We start from the raw sequence: 22,456 nt of genomic DNA, 5'->3' as shown, positions 1-22,456 counted from the left end.
GAAGTTGGCACAACTCAGAGGATGGTAAAAATCCCGGTCCCATGATTCATTGCGCTCCAAATTCATCTTTGCATTTGTATTGAGAAATATCCCAGGTCTTGTGGGGTCCCTCCTCTGATCTCCTTTGGGTTCATGTGAAGAAAAAAAGAGATGTTCAAAGCATTCTCAGTAGCAAATAGGTGCAAACGATCCTCTACTTATGAACGAGTTGCATTCTATCTGGCCGTTTGTAACTTGACATGTTTGTAAGTTGTTATTCATCATCGTTTTAAAGGTGCTCAAATCTATCATCACTAGTCTTTCACTTCTCACTTTTAACCATGATGGATAATGGATGCACAGAATATTTTGCAATAAAAACGAAGTAAACTTTGACCGCACGCAAGATACGCTGCTGCGCGGTGGGAGTAGCAGCCAGAATTCACACAAGTTGGAAATGGCACGCAGAACAATATTTGATGTTGCGGACAGGAAACGAGAGCCCAACAAACACAATTTGGACTTACGGTCGTCTTCGTTCGTATGTCTGAAAGTTCGTAAGTTGAAAGTTCGTAAGTAGAGGAGCGCCTGTGTTCCATCCATCCATCCATTTTCCAAACCGCTTATCCTACTGGGTTGTGGGGGGTCCGGAGCCTATCCCGGAAGCAATGGGCACGAGGCAGGGAACAACCCAGGATGGGGGGCCAGCCCATCGCAGGGCACACACACACCATTCACACACACATTCACTCCTACGGGCAATTTAGCAACTCCAATTAGCCTCAGCATGTATTTGGACTGTGGGGGGAAACCGGAGAACCCGGAGGAAACCCCACGACGACATGGGGAGAACATGCAAACTCCACACACATGTGACCCAGGTGGAGACTCGAACCTGGGTCCCAGAGGTGTGAGGCAACAGTGCTAACCACCGCAACACCATGCCGCCCCTTACAGTGCTAACCACTGCACCACCATGCCGCCCCGCACCTGTGTTCGGGTATGATAAATATATGAAATGTGGTGTTTGATTAAACAATGGATTTAATGACAACAGAGGGGCGAATGGGGGTGTGTAGGACCCAGGGGATGCCAGATCTGTTGAGCAGGTGCTCAGAATGCCTCATCCCTTTCCTGGATGTAATGGTGTTCTCAACCACACTTGTGTACTGAAGAGACGTGCAGCCAGTAATTGGAAAGGCAAAAATAGCTTGAATAAGGTCTGTTGAGAGGCCAGGGTCCTTTCTTTCTCCTCTGAGTGGCAGAGGGGTCAATGTGAGCCCTTTCACTCTCAAGTGCATGTGATACCGCGGCCCCTCCCTCCCCAAGGACACGTTTGGCGCGCAGTCCCTCAGCACCCCTCCTCCCGCCCTGTAGCACCCCCTCCCTCTATGGTACCCAACAAAACTGCGTCCCTCTCCACCTTACCTCCGCTACTCTCTGGCGATGCAGAGCACCAGTTTTAATGATTTTGACATTTAAAGATGCTAAGTCATCCAGATTGAGATATTAACATTAAGGACTGTTATTATTGACTTGATTTGGTTTCTTATAAATATTAAAATTCTCCACGTTGTTGGGTTTTTTCTGTGTTTGTGCCCATATTCATAAAAGAATAACGACAGGACGTAATGTCAGCCGTTCCTTTATAAACAGGATGTCCTCGCAGAGCGGGTAATTAGCAAGTCGCTAGCTAGTTTCAGTTATGTCTGGGGAATGGACACAACTTAGGAGTCGTTCCTGGTGCCGTAAAGCGAGTTTGAGGGGAAATGGGCTGCTGCAGGTTACTCCAGTGCTGATTACTGCCAGCCGGCTCATCGGATCTGTCAGATTCATCACCTGTCACTTTGTCTCAGAGGAAGGGAGGGCGTAGCCTGGCGGGGGAGGGGGTAGGATTGGGAATGGCACCCAAAGCAGGATGCTAGCAGGCCAGTGCTTTGGGGCCTTTTTGAATGCAGCCACGCCCCCCTTCAGAGCTGAGTGGGGTATGGAGTTGCTAATATGTTCTGCTGAAAATGCTGCTTGCTCCTGCCAACTCGGTTTCCATATGCTGCCCATTTCCTTAGCGCCCCCCCCCCCCCACAAACGCGCTGGTGCAGTAACCCCCCCCCCTTCGTTTTAGCCATATCACCTTGCAATCGGCACATCCTGTACCGTGCACACTGTTCTACCCGAGAGGGGACACTGCATTTTCCGCTTGGCTCCGCCCTCACGGACGTTGACTAGTGACGCCGCACTGCTCTTGAATAATTAACATAACTTGATTAACTGAACATTCCTTCCCCATTTATACACACAAACACACCATGTTTTATATGGGGGAGGGGTCTTGCTTATCCGAATGCAGAAAAAGTGTGATATCCGGGAGGAGGGGGGAAGGGCCACAATGGCAGAGCAGCAGCTCCGGGCTCGTTAGTCTCGCTCTCCCCCCACCCCCTGTTTGCATCCCTCTGGAAGCAAAGTCCCCCCCGGTTGTAAACACCCCTTCCCCAAGCGTGCAGCAGCATGGATGAGATTAATGACACGCTTCGTTAGGGTTTTCCGGCTGAACCACTTTTTCTTTGCGTGATGGGGGGAGAGTTAATTGTTCCATGCAGGCATATAATGGTTCTCGGAAGGGAATAACAAAGGAAGAGCATGATGACTGATTATGGGAGGATGACACACACTCGGGGTCATGGCCATCCCATCAGCGGGCAGGGCACCTGGTGGCGGTGCCCATCAGGTGGTATGGAGGGGGACCTCTGTCGGGATGAAACCTAAAGGAGCCACGAACAGCCGCCTGTGATACAGCTGCCGGTCCCCCCCCCCCCCCGCAAACCATGACGTGGCTTCTCCCCCCTGTCCCTGCAGTCCTGTCAGGCTGACCTGGTGAAGGACAACGGCCACAAGTACTTCCTGTCCGTGCTGGCCGACCCCTACATGCCTGTGAGTACCCTGTCCCCTCCAGCCCTGATGGTGAGGCTGCCCTTGTAAGCCTGTGTCCATCCGCACCGGGACAGTAGCTTTGTTTCCTGCGTTTCTGTGCCGGATGGTAGGCTGTCTACCCGCTGGTCTCTGTGCGCTCTCTCTCTCTCTCTCTCTCTCTCTCGCTTTAAGGATCTCTCCTGGTTCTGGTTCACAGGCTGAGCACCGGACCATGGCAGTGTTTATCCTGGCTGTGATTGTGAACAGCTACAACATTGGGCAGGTGGGTCCAATGGCGAAACCAGCAAACATAACCTGGGAATAATTCTCCCGGCCTCCTCCAGGGCCTCATGGGGTGGTGGCGGGTGTTCGTGGCCCCCACCAGCGCCGCCTCTTTCCCAGACGCACATTTCAGTTGCGTGCTGCGTTATAGATGAGCGCATTTCTCCCTGTACTTGTTTGATTACGTGCCGTATCTACGGCCTGGTGCTTCCGGCACCACTGGGTTCTGGAATGATTCCTCGGCGCCCCACGTCACTCCTGCCCCTCGTGTAGCCATGGTGCCGTTACGGTTTCCGGTGCCCTTCCAGTGGTTGGTCCCTGACGTCCCACCCCCGTGCTTTCCTCAGGAGGCCTGCCTGCAGGGGAACCTCATCGCCATCTGCCTGGAGCAGCTGAACGACCCGCACCCCCTGCTGCGCCAGTGGGTGGCCATCTGCCTGGGCCGCATCTGGCAGAACTTTGACTCGGCGCGTTGGTGCGGCGTGCGAGACAGCGCCCATGAGAAGCTCTACAGCCTCCTGTCCGACCCCATCCCCGAGGTGGGAGCGCCATGGTTACGGCCGCACTCAGGTGGCCCCGTTGCTCCCCTGCCCCCGAGTCCAGATCCGACAGGGTGGGGTCCTGCAGATTTCCGCAGCAGGTGCATTCATTAGTGGCTGATTGACAGCCGCAATAGCAGACGGGGAGTCTTGACAGCCAGATAACCGAAGCAATTAGGAGCTGAGGTCTAGTGGAGAGCAGAGAAGTCCGTCTCCACCTCCTACAGACCATGCACCGTCAGGTGGACCGGTGGGGTTCTCACACATCTGAGCTCTGAGCATCATGGTAACAAAGCGTCGAGACTTATCTTAGGAGGAATCCCACTGTGAAAAAAACATATTGACCTTGAAATCTTACAGAAGAGAGATTGCCACAATAATGCAGGGGCAGGGGAACCCAAAGCGCGATAGCTGCCGATGATGAAGAGTGTAAGGGCATGTCCGGGTCCCCTGAGGTTCCTGCCTCTGGTTTGAGCAGCCGGCATCAGTGGGACAGACCTACTTAGGGGCTTTTGCCTTCTGTGCCTAAAACAGTAACTCCTGTCTCTCAGCCGGTGGCGGTGATGTTTTGCCAGCGGGTGCAGCCAGTCGAGAGCAGAGTAGAGCGACACCGACGTTGACTGGAGAGCCCATCGTGCTGTGTGTTGCATGCTGGGAAATTGTGCTTCTGTCTCCCTCGAGCAAGTCGCCGATAATTTCCAGTAGGGCTGAAAGACATTGGAAAAAGTTCACCAATTTCCAGTAAATACTGCGATATTTATAAAACAAAAAAATTTTGTTGAAAATAAACACTAAATAAGCTATAGCCAAATGGAAATTATCTACCGATAGAGTTTGTCAAATAAGGTGGTAGTGTTGCTGTGAGTTGTGTCAAGAGACACGGGCAGTGTCAGCAAATCACTTTTGCTCAATATTGTCCTTATGGAATACAAAATATTTCCATACAGTGGAAGGTGAATGTCTTATGGTGATGAGTTGTTGTTTGCCTTTCTCCTCCGCACTTATTTTTGCAAATTTTCTCACAAGCACGCTGCACTCTGTGAGTGAGTCATGCAGTATGGATGAAAATGATTATGATTCGGCTTGGAGAGCGCATGCAGAGCTCGTGTAAAAGCAGTGGCGGTAAACTTTAAACAGATTTTGTAAACCTATCCTAGATGTTTTTAAAAGGAACCATAATTAAAATGCCAAAGCTTGCTAAGTTTTGTTTCCTATGACAGAGTAAAAATGTTTTAACTTAAGGTTGATGGTTGAAAGCCAACTATCGCAGGCCCTGTGATGTAACAATGGCGTAATGTGCGATGGTGATATTAGTGTCACATAAGGCGGGCCTAATTTTCAGGTAAGCTCAGGTCCACAAAGCCTCGTTTTGGGACCATCCCATCCCGGGTCCTCTTCTCAATGCCTGGCTTGTATTTTTCAATGCCGCTAATGGGGTTCTCTTGGAAAAGGGGCACGTGACACTCCGCAGAGGCCCCCGGTGCAGATTGTGTCAGGACAATAATAGAAGGAAAATTACATTAAATTTTAATTTGCTGCTCTACTCGGCAGTCCGACTTTCCATTTGAATATGATATTCCACCTCCCTCCTTTTCCATCTCCTCTCCGCTTGGATCCATTGATTGTCTTCCGTCTAATCTGATCCGCTGGGTGTTTTGTCACGTTTTCCTGAGTTTCTCCCTCTTTACTGTCCGTTTTATCACGTTAGGAACTTTTTAAGGTGTCCACGCGTGAACTTGGGGTTGAAGTTGGTCAGCGTGCGGCGAGAGGAAGTGGTAGTCTTTCTCCACCTCTGCACCCCGTCATATATAAGCGAAATCCCTGATCACGTGAGCCCCCCCCCAGTAACCCCCAAGGCGCGTGTGACTCGCATGCAGGTACGCTGTGCAGCCGTGTTCGCCCTGGGCACCTTCGTGGGCAATTCGGCGGAGCGGACAGACCATTCCACCACTATCGATCATAACGTGGCCATGATGTTGGCGCAGCTGATCAACGACGGGAGCCCCATCGTGCGCAAGGTGGGTGTGTGACGGAGACACACACTCGCACGTACACATATACACACACACACACACACACACACACACGCCGGTGACTCCCAAGAGCTCAGGCCTCAGTTCCACACAGATTTCATCCACATCATCATCCGTCACTTGTGCATGTAAATACCCTGAAGGTCTGCCTGACAGCAGGGGCTTTCAGTAAAATATCACCGGCAAACTCTGTTAAAGGAGTTTTAATATGAATAAGATTTTATTATGGCTATATAAAAACAAGTTAAAAATGCACTGTCAATGGCCTTATCAGACTCTTACTCTGTCAGAGGAGACACTTTCCACACGGCACTGATTCATGTGGGTGTGCGAGGTGCCCGTGAGGTGAAGCGTGCAAGGTGCCCGTGAGGTGAAGCGTGTGAAGTGAAGCGTGTGAAGCGTGTGAAGTGAAGCGTGTGAAGTGAAGCGTGTGAAGTGAAGCGTGTGAAGTGAAGCGTGTGAAGTGAAGCGTGTGAGGTGCCTGTGAGGTGAAGCGTGTGAAGCTTGTGAGGTGAAGCGTGTGAAGCGTGTGAGGTGAAGCGTGTGAGGTGAAGCGTGTGAGGTGAAGCGTGTGAGGTGAAGCGTGTGAGGTGAAGCGTGTGAGGTGAATAGTGTGAGGTGCCCGTGAGGTGAATAGTGTGAGGTGCCCGTGAGGTGAATAGTGTGAGGTGCCCGTGAGGTGAATAGTGTGAGGTGCCCGTGAGGTGAATAGTGTGAGGTGCCCGTGAGGTGAATAGTGTGAGGTGCCCGTGAGGTGAAGCGTGTGAGGTGCCTGTGAGGTGAATAGTGTGAGGTGAAGCGTGCGAGGTGCCCGTGAGTGACTCTCGTGTCCCCTGTGGCTCCCAGGAGCTGGTGGTGGCTCTCAGCCACCTGGTAGTCCAGTATGAGAGCAACTTCTGCACGGTGGCCCTGCAGTTCATGGAAGAGGAGAAGAACTACGCTGTGCCCTCCCCTGCCATCCCCACGGGTACGCCAACCCCCCCTCCAGCGGCAGGTTTCACCGGCACGAGACCCGGTGATGCATGCCGGTCCTCTGCGGCTCGTCCAGGTCATCATGTGGTCCTGCCGTTCTCTTCATCCTCCTCATATCCTGCATTCGGTGCATCTGCAGAACCGGGGAACCAGAGCCAGGTGCGGGAAAGCCCGGCGCGCATGCGCTCCGTCAGCTCCTACACCAACATCCGCGCCGCCACCACCACTCGTAACCTGAACAAGAGCCTGCAGAACCTGAACCTCAGTGAGGAGGGTGAGCCCCCCCCCCCCCCCCCATCAACACGACCTTTACACGACCTCTTCCATCAGCAGGATGGCTCTGCTTTAACAGTCCCCCCCCCACTCTCTCTATCATTGTTGCTGTCACCCCCCTTCCTTCTTCCCTCACCAAGAGGAAGACAATGCTGAACATAGAACTTACATGAATATCAGATTTAATTTATTTTTAATTTTTTTTTTATGATGGGACGGGCTTTGGTGGGGAGGGGGGAGGGGGGGTGAGATCCCACAGCTGTTAGGCTTCATCCTGCTCCTACTTCCGTCAGCTGAAAAGAAAAAAAAACCGTGACAGGTGACCGCTGTACTCCTCCATCGCCTGCAGTGGGCTCTGTGGCCTTCTCCCCCGGGAACCTGAGCACCAGCAGCAGCGCCAGCAGCACGCTGGGCAGCCCGGACAACGACGAGTACATCCTGTCCTTCGAGACCATCGACAAGATGAGGAGGGTCAGTTCGTACTCGTCCCTCAACTCGCTCATCGGTGAGTCTCCCCAGGGGCCTCCTGCAAGGTTTCCTGTATTTGTTCTGTCTGATCAGGTTCAGTGCTTGCCCCAGTGGTAATTATACAGCGAGTAAACATGGTGGAAGGGATGTTAGAACCCCATCCTGTCTGAGCAAATGTGTGATGCGGTCTTAATCGATGTGAAATCTACAGGCCCCTCCGCGGGGCCCCTCTTGACATCATCATTAATGCTGTTCTTTTGCAGCGGAAGCATTTTACTGCCCTTCCCGTCTGATCCGAAGAGCCTTTCAATTACAAATGCGGAGTCGACCTCGGTCTATGAAACCCACCCAGCTCAGCGCTGGCTGCGAGGGCTTGAGACCGCAGTGATGCCCAGGCTAACTGACGCCATGATTATCAGCTACATTGGGGATATTCCTCATGCACATCCATTCCTGTCACGAATCGCCTGTTCCTCGTTGTGTGGGGTTTTTGGGGGGGGGGGGGGGGCCGTAATCTGGCTTAGTTTACATCTTTGGATTTAGCTACGTTGTTTCTATGAAATCTAATATGCTGTCTGTAAGTAATGGTGCTAATTCCTCCTTTTTCGTTGGCTTTGTTTCTCTTGTTTTTTCGCTGAGCTGAGGTATTGCCGGGGGGGGGGGGCAGCCCCCTTCTCTCTCTAATTAAGGTCTGGTAAACAGCAGAACCAGGCCGGGAGAGTCAGTTTTGAGCACGGATTCGAGGAACCGTGAGTCGGTGCAGGACAGACGGAGGTGGGAAAAGCCCGCAGCAAACCCCCCCCCCCCCCCCCCCCCAGTACGGTGTGCTTCCACCAGCGCTTCTCCATGGGGGCGCAGCCAGGCTGGCTGAGTGACAGACCTCTCTATGCATCCTGACACGTGTTTTATGTGGCAGCAAACATTTTACTCCCCGGGGAGGGGGGGTATGGCGATGGCTTTTACGTTTCTATTGGGCTTTGAGATACTGCAGAACCAGTTCCAGGGGTAAACTGCAGCCCCCCTCCCCTCATTTAACAAACCAAATGATCAGCATCCACATGCCATTCCACTAGAGAAGATCTCGGGTAGCAGGTTAGGGTCCAGGATGACTCGCATTGTTTAAATGGAGTGACTTTAAGAGGTGACCTTTGACCTCCTTGCTAAAAGGCTCCCTGTTCGTACTACCAGCCTTAACCTTGGGATTTGGCAGGTCAGACGAAGATGTGTGTGGCAGCTTGTAATCCACTGAGCCGCTCCATGAGAGTCAGTCAGTGGACTTAGACTGTGAGCTGTGTCTGAAGGTCTTGGTTCCTGGGGTGGTCGTGCACACTGGAAGGTCACGGAGGTTGCTTTGGTAGCTGGTTTAGCCTCCGAGGACCCCTGGTGGACGAAAGTTGCAGAGCAGGATCTGGGTTGTCTTCGGGTTCCTAATGGGAAGGGCCAGGCGTTGCTTACACGACGCATCGTAGGAGCATGCTTCATTTGTGGAATGCTGGATATCGACGACGAAAAGTTCCTTAGTGTCCTGAGGACAGTCAAGTTGGCGTCGGTGGAAGGCACTGAGATCCTGGCATAAAAACAGGAGTTGGGGAATTTTTTTGGTCTTGTCGCAATGAGCCGGGCCAGGAGCTGGGTCAGTGTGAGAGAGTTTGCCATCAAGGGTAATGTTAATACCCCGAGCCGATGGAGAGTACTTGGAGCAGCATGTGTCTGTATATCAGGAGTGTGTGCGGCTCGGTGCAGCTCATGGCATGGCTGGGTCTTCAGGGTCAAGATCTCTGGACCTCTCGGCATCAGGAAGGAGAGCAATCGCTACATTTGTACTAGTACAAATAGTCATGAGAAGCTATGGCCAGGGGTAATAGAAAAGAATGCAGATTTCAGCTTAAAGGAGGGTCAGGCAACTGGCAGGGCCAGCTTCGGTTTCCGAAGGTCCTCTTTGGGGAAATTTAGGATGATTTCTTGTACCCCATGCTGAAGCAGCCATGTGGCAGTGAGATTCTTTTGTGACTGTCCTGGATTTATGGTGCTGCTACAGTGCATTATAACCATACTGACATTTCATTTTTTCATATAATAAGGAGTTTGCGCTACTCTTTTGGTCCCAGTGCAATTTCCGTTGCTCAGAACTGTGCTAAATTGGATATGAAATTGAACGATGCGCCGGCTGTAATGCCCTGCGACTCTGCAGTTTGCTGCCTTGAGTAAGTTGCGTTTCTTAATATAAAATTCACTTCTCAGCAGCCGCGGAGTTGCCCGTTATTACCTGAAACAGCCCAATCAGGTAGATCTCCCCACCCTCCGGCCTGAAGCCATTCCTACGTGTGTGCTGGTACGTCCTCAGTGGTGTTAAAGCCGCTCCCGGCTAACGGGAGCACATGCAGTATAGGTGCGAGCGGAGTGGAGTCATTCTCACAGGGGCATTGTGGGAGGAACAGGGTATTAACTCCTATTGCGGGCTCACAATGTCCTCCCTAACTGCCATCTGTCAGGGACTGTGGATGCTTGTCCCCCCCCCATCCCCAACGGTCTCACGTACACTCACCCCCCCACTGACACAATATCCCCACCCCAATGAAGACGGGATGCAGATGAGGACAAATGAGTATCTGCACAAGTGGGTTGAGTCGAATAAGATAAATCACCTTTGCGTAACATGCTAACTTGTTAGCGCCGGTTAGGATGTTTGAACTTAATCTGCAATGGTTATATATTATATACATTATATATGCGAGTTTTACTATCTTTTTTTTTTTTAAACCGCGCTCTACTCTGTGAGGAGGATCTGGACACTAGAGGAGCCTTTCACTGTGCTCATGGGGATTAAACCTACCCGCAGTCACACAGAAAATGGTTATACATTTTAATTTTGCTTCAACCACGCAGTGCTCACTGGCCGAATGCTGTCCTCGAAGTCGGTGCCTGTTGTCGGAGGCAGGGAGAGCTGACATGACAAAGGGAAGGGACTTCTGTTACACTTTGGGAATACATTTGTTTGCCCATTTCCAGTTCCTGCCCCCCTACCATGTACACTACAGTTAGCAGAACCCCGTGGCTCAGATTCTGAATGGGCTCCAGAGTCCATTTGGTTTTGTTCTGCCGTAGGGGGGTAGGGTGGGGGTGAGTGAGCAGAGTTTATATTTTTTGTACAAAATAATCTGCGCAGAATCTCTGCAGCCACAGGCCAGACATCGGCGGGCCCGCCATTAGCTCCTGCTGTTAACTCCAGTGGTTAGCACTCATTTTTAGCGCTTGCTGTTAGCCCCGGCAGGCCTGCCGTTAGCGCCTGCTGTTAACTCCAGTGGTTAGCGTTCATTGTTAGCGCCTGTCGTTAGCCCCTGCTGTCAGCGCCTGCCGCTAACTCCCATGGTTAGCGCCCACCGATAGCACCAGTCATTGGCACCTGTCATTAGCTCCTGCGGTTAGCTAGTTATTAGTTCCCCTTGTTACTACTGGAACTAATGACAGAGGCTATGTGCTCATTGTCAGTGCCTTCCTTTAGCTCCTGTGATTAGCGATTCTTGTTAGTGCCCATCATTGGCGCTTGTTAGTCAAGTGCTCGCGTTACTGACCGGGGGGGTTAACAGCCATCACTGTCGCATGTTACTGGACCGTCGACACCTTTCTGTGCCATGTGTCTCTCTCCGTTTGTTGCCTCGCGGGCAGTAAACGGGATCTCCCCACGTGGCTCAGGCAGCACCGCCGTGTCGACGGACCTGCGGCTCCTCCACCTCAGGCGCCTCCTCCTGCTCTCCCTCTCTGCTGGAGCGCTTTGTGTTCCCTAGCATCCTTACATAACCTCCCACACGTTCAGCGAGTGTGCTCTGAATGCAGAACCCCCCCCCCCCACCAGCCTGGCTGCGGACAGGCCTCCGTGTTCCCTGGCTGGCAGGCCCTGTTGTAACTGCACCTGTGCGTGTATCCTTTGTGTACGTACACACACACACACACACACAGGTCCTCCCACCTCACAGCCAGAGACTCTGCCACCTGCTTCACAGTTGGACCGGAACGGGGGGATCACCTTGATCTTGCGGAAATGTAGCAGCACTATCCAGTGTCACTGTCCCAAGCCTTATGGGCCCCCTGGTCCAACATGGCCTTCTGCCTTCCCAAGGCTCGTCAAAGGCCCTCTGTTCCCAGTGCACTTCCTGAAGTGTCTGTCTTTGCCAGCATAGACCATGGAGGCAGACGAGGGAAAGAAAAGATGGGCCACGGGGTGGGGGCTGGCCCCCCACAAGGGGGCAGATTCAGCACTTACCCCAGATCATAGAAGGTGGTCTTGAAAGAAAGTTGCTGTAGGATGCCAGGGGGGGTGCAGTGGGGTGGGGGTGGCTTGCCATTTGACAGGCATCTCCCCATCCTGTCACCTGTGATGAAGGTAAAACAGGGTAAGATAAACAAAGTGGCTGTGACAGGTCACGCGCTATGCTGCATGGAGACGGAACAGAGGGCAGACCTCCTCCATCAGCGTGATCCAGGCTGTCATCACAGCGAAGGCACTCTATATACGCCCCGAGAGCTGTGTGATTGGCTGGAACGAAGGCCGTCCGGTCGGTGAATAAAGCACCTTGTAAACACATAAATAAATGCAATGGAGCAGCGTGGAGAGTGAGCAGGACAGTCACCCTTCCCCAGCCCTGACGCTGCGGGTGTCTCTATGTACTTCCTCTTTCAGGGGTCTCCTTCAACAGCGTCTACACGCAGATATGGAGGGTCCTGCTGCACCTGGCCGCCGACCCCTTCCCCGAGGTTTCTGACCTGGCCATGAAGGTTCTCAACAGCATCGCCTACAAGGTCTGCCTGCCTCTCCCTCTCTCTGCACTCTTCCTGTCCTTGCACATATGCCATTCTCTCTCCCTTCCCAGTTCTTTGCTTCTCTGACACGCTGGAGAATTCTGTCGACTGTAGTTCTGCGTGTGTGTTACATTGATCTTCCTGCTGCTGTGTATACGTCTTGCCCTTAAAACACATCCGCCGCTCCTGTCCGATACCCAGCTCTCCACATCCAAAGGCGTTTAGCTCCTTGTGAGTGCAATTAAACAGAAATTGGTCCCTGAAGCTCAGCTATGCGGGGAGGAGAGGGCTGTAAACTCTGCTGTAAGTTAGGGAGGTAATAACCACATTTGTGCCCAGTGCAGAACTCCCTTTAATCTCTGCTGCTGGCATAAACAGTCCCTAAGCGTCAGATACCCAACTTAATCGTCTTTTTTTCCCCTCCTCTTCAACTGTAAATGTACATTTTATCAGCAATGTACTGTGACCGGATGAATATTTTCCAATGTGAATCTCACATTATTGGCCTAAATTGGTGGACCTGCCGTGTTTGTTTTTGAGAGAATTATATCTAACAGTCACAGAACTGCCCCTCGTTCGATGTCGTCGCGAGCTTCACGCCCGGAAGAAACTTCATTAGCGGTCTGTGAAGACCCTCGCTGTTTTCCTCAGATTTTCAGGCGAGTTATCTTTAATTCTTAATGCGCGCGCTTTTCCTGCAACCACGCTCGCACGGTCCTGAACCTCACTGAGCCTGGGAGGGAAGGCACGTGCTGGGTCCCACCTGGGCCTCTCCGATCGCGTCTTTGCGAGCAGGTCACTTGGCAGCTCCGCTTGGATGATGTGGCCGTTTCCTGTAGCTGCTGCTGCAGTGGCAGTGTTTTTGGCAGGGGCCGTTGTCAGATGGGGGGGGGGGTTTCCTGGTACGTTTGTCACCCTCCCACATGGACTTGAGATGCTACTCCAGTGGGACCATGTGTACACTTTTCACCTGCGCTGTGGGGGCAGCTGAAGTTTGAGATCTTGGATTTGCTGCTGTCTGTGGACCTGGGATTGGACCCAGATGTGACCTGGGAAAGATGCCGTTTGACCGCTTACGGACCCTCGTCCCACTTCTCTTCTCCCGAGTGCCTTCCCCTCCCGCAGCAGCCCTGCTCCTCACTTCAAACAGAGACCGCCAGGCTGGGGTGGGTGGAGGGAAGAGTGGGGGGGGGGGGGGGGGTGGCGTCTGCCTGCACCCTCCCCTTAAAGTTTTAACTGCATTTCTGATGAAAGGAAAACTCAGAGCATAAAATCCGGCGTCGATCCCTTGTCGTGAGGGGCGTTTTACTGCCAGACCGGGCTGCGATCGCTTAATCTGGGCCGCTCTCACGGGTGATTCCACGTGGCCTGAGAGAGACACCGGCGTGCTCAGAATCGGCCCTGTAATTAGGGCCACTCTTTAAAGCTGAATGTTGGGGGGGTGGGAGAGAACCGGAGCTCAGAGCCCCTCAGTCCTGCTGTTTGCTGATTCCCAAACGTTTCAACCCCCACCCTAAAGTTTGTGAAGTTTCTAAACCGCAGTTAAATAGGCAGCAGGAGAGCTGTGCTCTTACCCTCCCTGTCCAATCTCTTTTTGATGTTTGTGTCCCCCAAGGCATGATGGGAACTTGCGCGCTCAAGCTAGGTGCAAAACAAATTCCCTAATAACCCCTTTGTTCTCACATCAGCTTCACATCATTCTTGTAGTGATGTATATATTTTTCTACTTTTAACTTTTATGCAGTCAACTTAAGCTCATTTTAAATACATTTTTTTTATTTATTGCCTCCTATATAATTATTCTTACAGTTAAGTAGATGTGTGGAACATTTATATCAAACGTCTACAACTTTCTTCGGTAACTTTTTCTTATGAAAAATCAAGTGTTGACAGCCGTGTCTCTGCCGCAGTTGTGCTTAAACGTGCATATCGGTATTCGTATACCAGTTCATCTGAAGCTGGTGACCTTCTGTCGCCTCTTGCCTGTATTGAAAGTGAGCAGCCTTTTTAAAACTCAAAACCCTTCCTGCAAGCGCTTGCGGCATTGAAAATAGATCACCCAGCAGTTGTTTTAAGATTTTAACCGGCCTCGCTATCCTTGATGAACAGAATTTTAGTATTTATTCCTGTTGGGTGCCAGGTCACTGCGGCATGACTGGTAACGAACAAGCAGATGTGGGTGCTAGGGAGCCACTCTGTTGAGACGCAAAGAAGTTTTCACCCCTACCATCTGACCTCAGACCTGCGATGCGCGGGAATGTAATGAAAATACGGCAAAGGGAATGGGACAGTTACGTATATAACCCTCATGAAAGTACCACATTTGTTACAAATGGAGCAACAGTCGCTGTTTTAATCACTGGGACAAGGTTATCTATACAGGGGGTCACATTAGGCCAACCGGGCTGACTGGCATCTTTCACCTTACACATGTATGTCCTGCACATAACGCTCCTTTAACTCTTGTTTTGTCCTTCGTTAGCTCTCTTTGGCTTAGTTACCATTTTACTTACTCTTTAGCAGAGGTTTTTAGAAGTTATATAGGAGGCTTTCTTAGATATTTTTTTATTATTGAAAACTAACCTTAAGCACCTTATTTACTTTCTTTAAACTGTAAATGTTTCTAACATTCTATGATTACTTTAATTTAATTTAATTTAATTTAATTTAATTACTTTAATAAGTTTAATTTTTTTTTTTATTGTTCAGTTTGTTTTACCATCCATATACTCTGACCAAGGGGCGGCATGGTGGTGCCTCACACCTCTGGGTCCCAGGTTCGAGTCTCCACCTAGGTGTGCATGTGTGAGTGACTGGTGTGTGAGTGTGCCCTACGATGGGCTGGCCCCCCATCCTGGGTCGTTCCCAGCCTCGTGCCCATTGCTTCTGGGATAGGCTCCGGACCCCCCGTGACCCAGTAGGATAAGCGGTTTGGAAAATGGATGGATAGATGGATGGATGGATGGATGGATGGATACTCTGACCATGAATCTAGCCCTAGTCCACATAATTTGAAATTAGCTCGAGTATAGTTGGTCTGCTTTGATAGAAGGTCCCTTTGTTGGACCAGAGCTGTGGAGGGCTTTGGGGGCTGGGGAAGTTCTGCCAAGACTTATTGATTAAATATGCAAACTGCCAGTGTGGGATAGACAGTCTCCCTTTATGCAATAATAATGCTGTTTGTTTCATTAATATCTCTTGGCTATAGTGTCCTCTTGTTGTAAAAAATTCCCAGCAGTTCTGTTCTTCCTCTGGCCAGTTCTGTTGCCAGGGTTTTGTTAGTAATGCTCTCGGAGAGACGAGGGCGGTCTCCCTTTACTTCGGGATGGGGCAGAGGGCCCGCTGATGCTCTGATCCCCTCTGCTGTGGCCTCAAGCCAATCAGAGTATGCTGTGCCCGTCATCGGTAAGTTGCCGGTTAAAATCCCAAGGTGGGCAAAGTGAATTCGCCATTGAGCCCCTAAGCAAGGTTTCTCCAGGAACTACCTCACTCTGCCATCTCAGTTATACTTTGCTTTGGATAAATGTAATTATTCCATGGCCAGCTTTTGAGTTCTAGTTCTCGTACAGTGTGGCTCTCAGGTGGGAAAATTATATTAATGAACAAGTACCTTCATAAACAATCTGTGGCTCCCCCCCCCTTTAAAAATGGCATCAAAAAAAAAAATTTTTTTTACTTCATAGCACTGCTTTGGGGTGCGTTGTCTCTGCTCCCCCGATGCGTCGTTTTATTAAGGGCATTGACAGTTACTTTAGCTGATAAGTAAGTTAAATTGTTTAAGAAATGAAGACGGCACTGTGCGTGCCAGGGCACCCCGCAGAGATTGCAGCCCGAGAAGCCATCAGGTCCGCACTGCACGTTACTCTGCCGAATGACACGGTTTAATTAAGGCCCGTTTGCATCTCTAATTAGCGAGACGTTGCGGAACGTTCGCTGTGAAAAATCGAGGGCCGCTTTTGTTGTTGGTCACCGGGGAGAATTTAATTAATTAAGGCTTTAAATGGCTCTCAGGCTGACATGTTTGTGTCTGCGTTTTATTTTTCTTTCCTGCCTCCCCTGATCAACATCCATCAACTGGTAAAAGTACTTCGAGTGGCACCAGACTTGTTCCCACCCTTAGGATCCATCTCGGTTCGCCAGGACGGCTTGCATGCCCCTTCTCTCTGTGGATCACTCCACGGGACAGCTGCTTAGGGGAAATCAGAGCAGTGGATACGGCGGGAACGGCGCTGGGCTCTACGTCTGCATTCTCCCTGCAGCCGCAGGAGATGCTTTAGCACGGAATTGCATGCTTATTATTAGTTATTGAGTTTGCCTGGTGCACTTGTCCCTCTGTGCACGTGTTTGTTTTCCCAAGCATTGATTTCCACAGTCAGACGTGAATCTCCCTGTGCATTTATACGCCGTGCTGCTGAGGTTATGTTATAATTACTTCCTTGTCTTTCCATCTAATTAGCATTGCAATATGAACGCGTGGAGACTCTTAGATTCTTGGCATCAATGTCATTGTTTCTGTTAAAGATATGCGAGCTGAGGACACTGGCTCCCGAGGCTGGTGATCATCTTGCACACCTACAGTTTGAGGACACACACACACACTCACACACACACACAAACATACACACTTAAAAACCTCAAATTAGCATAGAAACAATAAAGGGTATGGAAGTTGCGGACATTAATTCAGGCTGCGTCACTTTTGTTGTCTTTCTCACAGTGAACATTCAGAGTCATCAGGTTTTAATTCTTTGGAAGGAAATGGTGAGATTTATCTGTAATCTTTCGTTGCAGTCAGTGTAGGTGCAATTTCTTGTCTCCTATTAGACTTATGGACTAAAGTTCTGGATGTTTGGTGGCTGGAACACTGTGCTTGATTGATTAATTTCTGCTGGTCAAGAAAAATTTTGCACATTTGTACCGCATTAAATCCAGTCTTGAAAGTATTGATGGAACTGGATGCAGTGAAGTAGCTGTATGTTTTCCTTATTTCTGATACGCGCGACTAGGACAATGCCCTGTTCTGGTAAAATTGTGTGTTTATATATTGTTAATGCCTAATACATTGTGGCGGACATATGGGGTTTAAACTGGGGCAATTAGAGTAAATTAAGTCACCAGAGACTACAGTAATGATGTTTATGCTCGACAGGGGTTGCGGTCAGTTCAGTGTAATCCTAATGTTTTTCTGCTAATTCAAAAGCAAGAAGCATTGAGGTCACTGACTAACAAAAAAAAAAAATCCCACTGCAAAATCACTTCCCATTTCCTCATCCCATTTAAATTCATCACGTCCGACCTGCTTTAATACTAAATGTCATTAAACGTATCGCACACATTAGCGCAGTCGTTACTTATGCGGATTAGCATCACAGAGCACGAAGCCCAAAAATGCGGATAGTTTTATTTTGTCGTTTGAGTGTTTTCCTGTAAGCGTCACGGCCGAATTACGTGAAACCCAGCGGACGTGATGAAGCTGATCCTTAGGAGTCTGACTTGGGGAAATAATGAGTAAGGCAATATGATGAGGATAATCCAATATCGCCACAAGCAAGGGCTCACTGCTGCCTGGCTGTGGGCTTATTGTTGCTTTCTGAGCTCCTGGGTTCTTTACCCTGATCCTGATACACCGGGCTTGGGTTCCGCACCCCCTGACCTCATCTTACTCGATAGCCATCCTATAGGCCTGTGGTGGACCTGATTGATGGAGTTTAGTTGCACACCTATTGAGTATACAGGTGCTGTCACCTGTTCCCTTCCAACCTTCCCATGGTCCCTATGCCAATCCTGTGTTTGAGCTGGGGGGGGCGCGGTGGATGGGTTACAGGACTTATAGCTGAGTGCCTGTTCTTGAATACACCTCGAGGTCATGAAGAGGTTTAAACGAGTCCTGATGGAGACATGTTTGGGAGGTCTCCGGTCATGCTGGGATGCGAAGTTGGCTTTGTGGCTTTCCTCGCAAATTTTGTCATTCGCGAACATGTGGAGCAGTGTCCTGACGGGGGCTGTGACCCGTCAGAGCCTGGTGTGACTTGCAGGAGAAGCCTTCTGACTTTGATTACTACGCCTGGTTTGTCATTTCCTGATTTGAGTCTTTTCCCCCATGTGTCCCGGTAGTATTACAGACCCAAGCGAGCGCCCAGCCTTCTGAGAAATCGGTTGCTGCCGCATGCAAGGTGACTGTCATGGAGACTAGTGTGTCCTATCAACACCTCAAAGGTGCCTTCCGCTGAGCGCAGATCAAGGCAGTGTTGGTAATGAGTGCGAGGAAACCTATCTTGGATGTGTCGGAACATCCCTTCCTGTCACCTAACATCACCGCTGGAAGAGAGGCTGTCATGTTGTCGGTACTGTGGTCTCCATCATGCTTCCTCAGACCTGCAGCAGAACCAGAATGGTGCCCTATTCTCAGAAGACAGTCATCTTCCAAAGTTTCAAAATGCCATATTTTGCTAGTTGGCTGCCACCCCCGTTCCACTTTTCAGCCTGGGCTGGTGCCAAGGATAAAGAGAGAGAATGTTTGTTTGTTGATTTTTTTATTTATTTATTTATTTCCCCACACATGGTAATGGATTCATTACCAGGGGAACATGGAAGATGATCTCTATGCTCCAGATTTGTTGACAAGACCTGGAGTAGCAGCTGTCAGATAATCGCTCGCTTACTTAAGTTCACTCTCCTTATTAGATGGGGGGGGGGCTTCTCCTCGCTCTTGTGTCTGACCTGGGCTCCCCATCACATGCCCCTCTGACTGTCCTCATCTGCTCCCACGACTGTGAACATGTGGAGCAGTGTTGTGATGGACGCCGTTACCCGTCAGACCTGCTGTAACTTGCAGGCGAAGCCTTCTGAGTTTGATTACTATGCCTGAAATGAAGCCGTATTTATTACAGAGTTCCCCACCCTTAGGGTATGAAGTTTCATTAAATGCTGCTTCTTCAAACACCGTAATGCACATTCTGACTTTTTATTCAAGTGGATGTTTCCTCACTGTGTGAAATTTAATGCAGTTCCGATTCCTTTTTTTTTTCCATTCTGATTAAAATCTGTTCTTGAGCTTTCAATTTAAATTCCATTTTCAATTTAATTCCCCCAACTCGGCCACCAAGACATTGAACCTGTCCTCCCCACCCCCAGGCCACCATGAACGCTCGGCCCCAGAAGATCTCCGGCTCGCTCACACAGTCAGCGCCCGCCAGCCCTACCAGCAAAGGAACGCACATTCACCAGGCGGGGTATGTTACGCCCTCTCCATTCCCACCATGTAACCCTTTATTGATAGATATGTCTGATGCTAGTGGTTATTTTCCTTAGGTAGATAATTCAGGACCAGGAAGTAAAAATCCAGACCAAGATTTAGTTACAACCAAGCAGTTGAGTATTATGTGACTGTGACTCTTTATATTCAACTGGTTGGTTGAAATAAAATCTTGGTCTGGATATTTACTTTCTTGACCTGAACACAAGTCTGTCCCAACTCTCTCCACCCTTGTTATCTTTATCTTCACTATCTTCCAGGGGCTCCCCTCCCATGCCCAGTGCCAGCAGCTCCAGCCTGACCAACGAGGTGCCTAAGCCCCCCGCCCGCGAGCTGCCCCCCAGCCGGCCGCCGTACACCCCCCCATTTTCTGGCCAGGCCCCCCACTCGCATCAGTTCCAGCGCCATCGTAAGATGTTCGACAAAGGCCCCGACCAGGTGCCCCTGTCTTCCTGCCTTGCTTCCGTGGGACGGGCGTATTTACGCGGCTGTCGTAGATTAGATGTGTATCAATGGTGCTGCTCTTCCTGCATCCTTGCCGCGTTTCACTGGTGGCCTCTTTCCAGTATCTCTTACATCATCACTGTCCCCTCCCCACCAAAAACTCGGTTTCTTCCCTCCTGTACTGGCTCCCCCACCCTCCAGAAGAGAGAGTGGCCCTTTCCGTGTCTCATAAAGATAAAAAACGTTGCACATGTTGATATGATGCCCATTTTACCAGCATGGTAACACACGACTGATAGGTACTGAAGGAAGGGAAGGGTGGGAGGTGGGGGCGGCGCATAGGTCCAAAATTAAAACGAAATGGGACTGTTTGTGATTTTGTGATGGACACAGACTGTGGCCCAGGCCTGCACGGTTTTCCTAGATGTCCAGAGAGCAAAGGATCATGGGAGGCACCGCGAACCCGACCAACAATTGTAACTCTGTGTGTGACTTTTTATTTCTTGACAATTTGTGACGATGCCGCGTCTCGGGGGGGTGTCTCTCTCTCTCCACCCCCTCCCCTCTGCAGACCGCAGATGACAGCGACGAACCTGGAGGACATCGGAACTTCATCAGCACCACCATGCAGACCGGCCTCTGTGACTGGAGCGCCAAGTACTTCGCCCAACCCGTCATGAAGGTACCCCCCCCCCCCAGGGGCTGCTTTATGTAATAGGCTGTTTGTGATGCGTTCTGCAGACGCCCGGTTCCCTGTGTATTATAAACCGCCTAGGGGGCGTCTATGAGAGTAATAACAGCAGCGATTGAGCGCTGTAGTAAGCCAGGTATTTCACATTGATCTCTCTCTTCCTTCCCGGTATCATTAGGCCTGCTATAGCTATTTGTTTTACGGCTGAACTTCATTTAATGCCGTCTTGTCGAGTAGCCTGTGTATGTGTTTATAGAGACATGGTGTTGCGGGTAATTTGTGTTTTGGTATCTAATTGTGTGTGTTTAGGCTGTATGTGGGTAATTTGTGCGTCTGATTGATCGTGTTTGAGTTAGTATGTGTGGGTGCAGACTGATTAAACCCACAGACCAGTCACACTACAGGCCTGATGTATCACTGCCTGCCTTTGACTCCGCCTCCCTCCCTCCATCCTTCTATCCGTCTCTGTTCGGCCGCATCGCAGCCTCCTGATTGCCACGGCTGTCGATCATATCCCCCTCCCCCGGAATCCTAGCTCTCGTCTTTACAGACCCGTCGCATGGAAACCGTTTCCATATCTAACGTCAGTTTGCAGTGCTGGACCACTGCCCTGTCAGACTGGACCCCCATCCCCCCCCGCCGGCCCGCCACACTTTAACACCAGAGACCCAGGCATGCGGGTCCCGCGTTCAGCGTCGGCATGTTGAAACCTCCAGGGGGGTGCACCTTCTCACTCCACTTCCGCTGAGTGTCGCTGTCTTAGTCGGAGGTGGAGGTCCGCCGCTTTAGTCCCTTCAGGCCCTGCACTGTGGGGCGTTGCTCTCCTCCTCGGTGAGCAGTACTCTCGGTGTTTCCCGGAGCGTCCTCTGTTTGTCTCTTGCTTTGTGCTTCTGTTATCGGAGCAGGACGAGAAGCGGCTGTTGCAGGTCTGCGAGGCGTGAGCCGTTCCAGGCGTGAATCTGGCTTCACGCTGCATGTTCACGCTGTCTCGTCCTCTCCCTGCGGTGGCGGGTCCCTCCACCGGTTTCACAGAACTCCGCTGAAGGCGTCAGTCGGCCGGAAGCTGCCGTCACGGCGATTCGTCGGCACGGGCATTGGCGCGCTTCCTCCCTCCCATGCACTTCTTACTCTAGGGGTCTGATTAATACGACCCCCCCCCCCCCCCCAAGCATCTAATTCAGGCGGGATGATTAAAATCCACACGAAAAGGAGTAGGGGCCATGTTGGGGGGGGCACCAGAGCCCATTATAGACCCGCACATGTTATTAGTTAGCCTGGCGCTAATTCGGATGTAAAGGGTCCTCAGGCTTAAATATGCAGTCTGCTCACTCCCACTCAGCAGCATTCATTTCCGCTTAATATGGAAGTATTAGGTATCCTTCTCCGCAGGATCTAACGCCGTACCGCTGAGAGGGTGCTTTTCTAACATAGACGCGCACTGTGCAGGTTACGCAGCGGAAGGACAGTGCGTTCCATACAGTGAGACAGATGGGAAATGCTTTGGCTAAATGCTAATATGCTAGCTTAGCGTAGCTGCTCTGCCTGCAGTTCGCGGCAGGCGATATCAGACCCTGTCCTGGGCTCACCCCACATGGAGGTGGCCCCCTATGTCATGGGAACCCAAAATAAATTACCGTCTAATTAAGAAGAGCCTCAGTTGCTGGCTGGAGGGAGCATCTACCCCACACCCTACCTCATTAGCACACCTTTTTTGCACCAAGTTGTTTCTTGAAGAGAGAAAAGAGAACACCACCCCCCCAATTGTAGGCACTGGAGGCACTTCTTCACAGATTCTGATCACCAGTCACAAACGGAA

At 50.7% G+C, this 22,456-nt stretch overlaps 1 protein-coding gene across 5 annotated transcripts in view; it reads left to right on the top strand.

The window, feature by feature from the left end:
* rptor (regulatory associated protein of MTOR, complex 1) overlaps positions 1-22,456 on the top strand; it is a 106,199-nt gene that overhangs the window by 69,114 nt on the left and 14,629 nt on the right. For 3 of the 5 annotated variants that reach the window (XM_049015392.1, XM_049015388.1, XM_049015390.1), the window contains exons 15-25: positions 2,833-2,907; positions 3,104-3,169; positions 3,516-3,707; positions 5,585-5,725; positions 6,587-6,707; positions 6,852-6,986; positions 7,305-7,490; positions 12,132-12,250; positions 19,385-19,482; positions 19,766-19,943; positions 20,521-20,631. In XM_049015392.1, coding sequence (XP_048871349.1) covers positions 2,833-2,907; positions 3,104-3,169; positions 3,516-3,707; positions 5,585-5,725; positions 6,587-6,707; positions 6,852-6,986; positions 7,305-7,490; positions 12,132-12,250; positions 19,385-19,482; positions 19,766-19,943; positions 20,521-20,631 — 1,422 coding nt within the window. The remainder of the gene's footprint in view (positions 1-2,832; positions 2,908-3,103; positions 3,170-3,515; positions 3,708-5,584; positions 5,726-6,586; positions 6,708-6,851; positions 6,987-7,304; positions 7,491-12,131; positions 12,251-19,384; positions 19,483-19,765; positions 19,944-20,520; positions 20,632-22,456) is intronic. The other 2 variants (XM_049015393.1, XM_049015391.1) reach the window with 1 other exon arrangement.

The sequence above is a fragment of the Brienomyrus brachyistius genome, chromosome 5 (genome assembly GCF_023856365.1).
Source record: "Brienomyrus brachyistius isolate T26 chromosome 5, BBRACH_0.4, whole genome shotgun sequence".
Classification (NCBI taxonomy): Eukaryota; Metazoa; Chordata; class Actinopteri; order Osteoglossiformes; family Mormyridae; genus Brienomyrus; species Brienomyrus brachyistius.
Note: the sequence above shows the minus strand (reverse complement) of the source record. Positions and strands in the feature narration are given on the sequence as shown.